Here is a 6,000-nt window from a genome sequence, read left to right on the forward strand (position 1 = left end):
GGTCCTTTCCGTCCCCCACAGGTGACAACATCATCAGGAAGCAAGTGCTTCTCCTGCCGGTCAGCAGCCGAGCGGGATAAGTGGATGGAGAACCTGCGGCGTGCGGTGCACCCCAACAAGGTAGGCCTGTACCCCCTCTCGCCAAAGCCGGGGGGGTGAGGTTAGACTCAGACTCCGACATGAGGGTGCAGGGGCGGGGGGCTCTGGTGGCTGGGGTGGAGGTGGGACAGTCTGTGTAGAGACAGGGCCCGCGTGGGCAGTAGGTTTGGGCCCTGGAAGCGGGGTTCTGGTTGGCCAGACTGACTCGGGTGCTGTGGGCCTCGGTGCTCGAAGCACACGCAGCAGGCTGGGCCAGAGAACAACATAGGCGATTCGGGAATTGGGTGCTGGTGCCCTTCTGCCTGGATCTTTGGTTTACCCCTTCCCCCCTGACCAGTTCTTGCTCACCTATCCAGTATCAGCTTAGACATCTGTCCTGCCCTCCAGGTGAGCACCACTGGCCCAGGCTGGTACCCTCCTCTCTGTTTCCACTACCCTCTGGGCTTCCCCCATCAGGTGCATGGGACCCCAGGTGTAATCTCCTGCTTCTGCCTTCCTGGCTGACTCGAAGGCCTGGGCTGAGTCCCAGTCACCGTAACATCACTACAGAAGGGGCCTTAGCAGTGATTACCTCTTATGCAACTTTACAAACTCCAGAAGAGCTTATGAATGGCACGGTGGCCTGCCAAGTGTCAAGCACTGTGCTAACCTCTTACTTCATCTCTCACTATTTATTTTTGTTTTCTAAAGAAGGGAACTGAGGCTTAGATTAAGTCCCATACCCAGGGTCAGTGAGCTAGCACAAGGCAGAGCAGAGACGCAGCCCCATGTCCGTCAGACTCCAGAGCTGTCCCCAGCCCACCCCACCCCACGTCCTGTCGGTGCCTGGGCCCCCTGCACCAGCTGTCAGGGTCCCCCCGGACCTGAGAGTGCTCCCCGGCTCCAGGCTGGATGGTGGGCAGGTGGCTGGCCCCGCAGTGACCAGGGTTTCCCTGTGCCTGTGCAGGACAACAGCCGGCGTGTGGAGCACATCCTGAAGCTATGGGTGATCGAGGCCAAGGACCTGCCGGCCAAGAAGAAGTACCTGTGTGAGCTGTGCCTGGACGACGTGCTCTATGCCCGCACCACGGGCAAGCTCAAGACGGACAATGTCTTCTGGGGCGAGCACTTTGAGTTCCACAACCTGCCCCCCCTGCGTACTGTCACCGTCCACCTATACCGGGAAACTGACAAGAAGAAGAAGAAGGAACGCAACAGTTACCTGGGCCTGGTGAGCCTGCCCGCCGCCTCGGTGGCTGGGCGGCAGTTCGTGGAAAAGTGGTACCCAGTGGTGACGCCTAACCCCAAGGGCGGCAAGGGCCCCGGGCCCATGATCCGCATCAAGGCGCGCTACCAGACCATCACCATCCTGCCCATGGAGATGTACAAGGAGTTTGCCGAGCACATCACCAACCACTACCTGGGGCTGTGTGCAGCCCTCGAGCCCATCCTCAGTGCCAAGACCAAGGAAGAGATGGCGTCGGCCCTGGTGCACATCCTGCAGAGCACGGGCAAGGTGAAGGTGCGTGCTCGGGCCCAGGGCAGGACCCCTCATGTTGCATGGCCCTGTGGAAAGGCCTGGTGACGCACTAAGTTACCTGCGGTTCCCCACGTTCACGTCGTGGATTTCAGCCCTAAAAGTCAAGTGGGCCCCCTAAACCCGAGTCGCATCGTAGAGTCGGGGCTTCATGCTCCTGCCCCGTGTTTCAGCTGATCACAGGGGCGCAGGTATGGAGCATTAGATAGGATGGCAGCTTATAGTCGGGAAGTAGGTTTTAAGGGCCTCCCCCACTGCCCCATTGGGCTGGTCCCTGAGGCTCAAAGGGAGTAGGTCACGGGGCCAGCCTTTCCCAGCACAGGGGACCCAGTGACCCAGACACGCATGTCCAGTGAGGGGTTGAGTTTGGTTGACATCCCCAACTGATGACCACCAGGGTACAGCCACTGTCGTAGCCCTAGCCTCACCCCTGTCACGCCTAGACACACAGATACACGGTCACTTCTATAGCCGTTTGATAGTCAGCCAGCCATGGCTGTCATCGTCCCCAGCTCCAGAGCCTACAAATAGTGCCTGTCTAAAGCCATCCAGGCAGGCCATGCTGCAGGGCCAGGGGGGACCAGCTCTCTCCTCCCCACCTCTGACCCTCCACTCCCCGCCAGACCAGGCCCCCGTAACCCCCACCCACCTGGTGTTAGAGAGAGGTGGGCTCCTTCAGGAATGCTCCCCATCACCTTCCCACCCAGCACAGTGGAGAACGGTTCTGTGGGCTTCCAGGACAGACCGTCCCCCGTCTCCACCCTGCCTCCTTCCTTGTGGGGAGCTGCCTGGGGGTGCCGTGGAGGAGGATTGGACGGAGGTTCACCCACGTTGCAGAGGGCCTCGAGGGCTGGCCTCAGGAGTTGGGCCTTTGCCCTCTAGACGTGGTGTGGCCTGAGAGCCAAATGGCCTGCGTGGGGTGAGGGACTGCCCTGTGCCAGGGTCAGGGGTCAGGGGTCAGGGGAGGCACAGGTGGGGGCCAGGCCGTGGGTCCTCAGGGCAGAGCCCAGGGTGCATGACTGCATCGAGCCGACCTCTTACCTGTTCCCAGAGGCCCTGGAGAGGGTCGGCCGGGGCTGGAGGTCCCCAGCTGCCTTCCTGCTCTCAAGCCCCACTGCCCTTTGGGCTGGAGGTGTGCAGCGAGTGTGGGACCAGGGAGAGAAACAGCAGGCGCTCGGTCTCCACGCCATCGGACTACCTCCTTCCCCCACCTCCAGCCTTCCAGCCCGACTGGGCCAGGCCGCGAGGGGGCCCTCTGGCTGTACTGTCCTTAGTGTCCCAGTCAGCAGTGGGATGGGTGCTGGGAAACAGCTAATCGAGGGTGGCGTGAGGCTTGAGTGGGTCCTTTTCCTCTGCGATGTCTGTTCTTTTAGTACCTGGCCGCTGAGGGCCGGGCTGGCTTGGGAAGCTGACTCCAGTCTGAAAGGGCTTTGCTCTTGGGGCTCCCCACTTAGACAAGAGGCGAATCAAGGTGCTCGTGGAGGGAGGCGGCAGCCAGGGTCCAGCCTCCCCTGTGGCCCTCAGTGGGGAGTACGGAGCAGTGGGCGGAAGGACAGAAAGTAACTCATGCTGCTGGGTGACTGACATCTGGTGCCCCCTCTGTTCCCAGAACTTGGGAACTATGGGCTGTTCTTGGTGGGGGCAGAGCTCCCCTCCCCAGGCTCTGCTCTCCTGGCCGTGACCTTTCAGAGTCCCTGTCCCTGGACTTCTCCCTACCACCCCCTCTCCCTGAGGTGCAGCGAGAGGAACAAGGCCTGGAGAGCAGGAGACCTGGGCCCGCTGTGTGGCCACAGCCTGTTCTGTGCCTGTTCCCCACGTCGAGTCCTAGCTCTGAAGGGAGCACCACCTCATCCCTGCCTGGGCCCAGCACCCACCCAGGAGTTCGGGAAGGCCCGCGGGCATGAGCAGGATGTGCAGTACTTACCTCTGTTTCTGCATGTCCAGAGAAGGGACTCTGCATGTCATCTGTATGTCAGGAAGGGCTTCAGGCTGTGTGGTCCTTAGAGAAGCCAGCAGTAGCTTCCCCGGACCCTCCTGTCCCTCTTTTGGCCAGCAGGGTCTTCTGCGCCTAGGTCTCTGTTCTGTATTTCAAAAGGCCACTTGTGATATCAGAGGGACCCAGAGTTGTGCACACCAGAAACCCTGGCCCACGCTGGCCACCTTGCAGCCTCTGTGCCGGGTGTTCCCTACCCTGCCCTTCACCCTCCCCTGCGTCTCCAGCTCCCTGCCTGTCTCCTCCTCTGCCCCGAACCCCAGGGTTGGCTGTGGGCGAGAGGAGGCAGGGGCTTTAGAGGGAGGGAGTCCCCACCTGGGCAGTCCAGCTTCCCAGTCAGGAGGGAAAGTGTGGGCTCAGGCTCCCTGCCCGTGGGACTGGCGAGCTCATCAGCGTAGCAGCTGCCCTCCAGAGAAGTCTGGGGCACACCACAGTGAGGAGCTGCTGCTCTGGGTTTGCCAGGTGGCCAGTAGTGCCACTGCCTATCCACCCGGGCCAAGGTCCCTACTCTCACCATCTGAGCACTGGCTCACTGCTCGGTGACACGCCTGCCTCTGCCTCTCTCTCGTTCTTCTTTGAGGGACCACACAGAATGAGTCTGTCTGGTATGGGAGACCCCATCGGAGTAACAGGTAGATAGTGGCAGCCGCTCGTACAATGGAGGGAGGATGGCCTGTTTATCCTCTTTGGCCCCAGTGGTGATGGCAGTGGTTGGGGGAGTTCTGCTCCCGTCATCCAGCCAGGCCTGGTCAGGACTGAGCAGGGATTTGAGTCCAGCCGGTCTGGCCATGATACGGGGACCTCATGTTCTTGCAGCATGTTTTTTGCCCAGGTCTGCTTCCCGATCCCTGGACCCAGCTTTGATGTCACCAGTGATGGGCATCTCCCCTAACCAGGTTGCCCTACCCTCACTCCCTGGCCAACCCCATGGATGGGCACCAGCGTCTTGACGATGGAACAGTGTTGAGAAGCAAGGTCTTCTCTTGGCCAGGGAGCAGGTCTGGAATCCTAGGGTGCTGCCTGCCAGGCCTGCTCGGGTCCAGTCTCCTCACTGTCTGCCTCCCCAGGACTTCCTGACGGACCTGATGATGTCAGAGGTGGACCGCTGTGGGGACAACGAGCACCTCATCTTCCGGGAGAACACTCTGGCCACCAAGGCCATCGAGGAGTACCTCAAGCTGGTGGGCCAGAAGTACCTTCAGGATGCGCTAGGTAGGGAGGGTGAGGCCGGCAGGCGGGCAGAGGGCGAGGCGTGCCCACCAGGTCCTCACTGCCTACTCCTTGCCCTCATGGCCACAGGCGAGTTCATCAAAGCGCTGTATGAGTCGGACGAGAACTGCGAAGTGGACCCAAGCAAGTGCTCGGCCGCCGACCTCCCCGAGCACCAGGGCAACCTCAAGATGTGCTGCGAGCTGGCCTTCTGCAAGATCATCAACTCCTACTGGTCAGTGCTGCCTCGGGCTCTACTGCCCAGCGCCTCCCCTCTGACCCGTCCTACATCAGGGTGTCCACAGTGTGCCAGGCCCTCCGCTAGGCTCGCATGCGGTGTGCTGATTCAGACAGCTTGGCGAGGAGGCTCTGTTCCCTTGTGCCTGATTTCATGAACAGGAGAGCTGAGGCTTAATGAGAGAGTAAGTGACATGCTTGCTGCCTCTCAGCTTCAAAGCGGTGGCTCTGGGGTTGAAACCCACCCTCTGCCTGAACCTGCAGAGTCTTACTGGGCTGCCAGGCCCCCCATCCTGGTCCTTTTCGGGCTCTCTGTGTACCCGGTGCTGCTGTAGGTGATGGGGCTGCACAGGGGGTGACATTGACTGATAAGGCCCTGCTTGGCACGTGCCTGGGGTGGGTGGAGGGCTTACCTCCTCATCTGCCCATAGGAGCTTGACGCTTCATCAGAGGCTTGTGATCGGGCCCGGGAGGGGCTATGCGGGGGCCTGGACAGCGGGCAGGCCTCCCGCCTGCACTGCGGAGAATAAGAGAGGACTGGGCTTTAAGTCGAGCAGAGGGCTGCAGGGCTGGGTGGAGCGGACCGCTCAGACAGGACCGCGGCCGAGCCAGAATCGGTACCTGGGCTGCTGCCTTCAAGGCTGGCGGCCCGTGTGCCTGCTTGCTCCTGGGGCATGTGTGTCTGGTGGGCACCTGGCCTGGTGCAGAGCACAGCCTCGTTACGGTGTGGCGTGCACAGCTGTCCGGAGTGGGGACCTTGCTGTCAGCCCCAAGCAGTGGGGTTATTTTCACACTGAAGGAGCTGCCCGGATTTTCTCCTTGGTCACTACTCTAGCTCATGACAGGCATGTCACTCTCCACTGGAGCCCCTCTCCTGACCCCACAGCCCCACCCCCAGCCATATGTCGTTGCTTTCTCTGGTCACACTGCACGCCTTGCCTTCCCG

The 6,000-nt window shown here is 61.2% G+C and overlaps 1 protein-coding gene across 8 annotated transcripts in view; it reads left to right on the top strand.

Annotated features, from left to right (window-relative positions):
* The window catches only part of DAB2IP (DAB2 interacting protein), a 117,728-nt gene that overhangs the window by 91,588 nt on the left and 20,140 nt on the right, over window positions 1-6,000 (top strand). For all 8 annotated transcript variants that reach the window (XM_011360999.2, XM_011361000.2, XM_011360998.2 and 5 more), the window contains 4 exons: window positions 22-120; window positions 1,046-1,600; window positions 4,676-4,820; window positions 4,908-5,052. In XM_011360999.2, the coding sequence (XP_011359301.1) occupies window positions 22-120; window positions 1,046-1,600; window positions 4,676-4,820; window positions 4,908-5,052 (944 nt within the window). The remainder of the gene's footprint in view (window positions 1-21; window positions 121-1,045; window positions 1,601-4,675; window positions 4,821-4,907; window positions 5,053-6,000) is intronic.

The sequence above is a fragment of the Pteropus vampyrus genome, unplaced genomic scaffold (assembly GCF_000151845.1).
Source record: "Pteropus vampyrus isolate Shadow unplaced genomic scaffold, Pvam_2.0 Scaffold61, whole genome shotgun sequence".
In the NCBI taxonomy this organism is placed as follows: domain Eukaryota; kingdom Metazoa; phylum Chordata; class Mammalia; order Chiroptera; family Pteropodidae; genus Pteropus; species Pteropus vampyrus.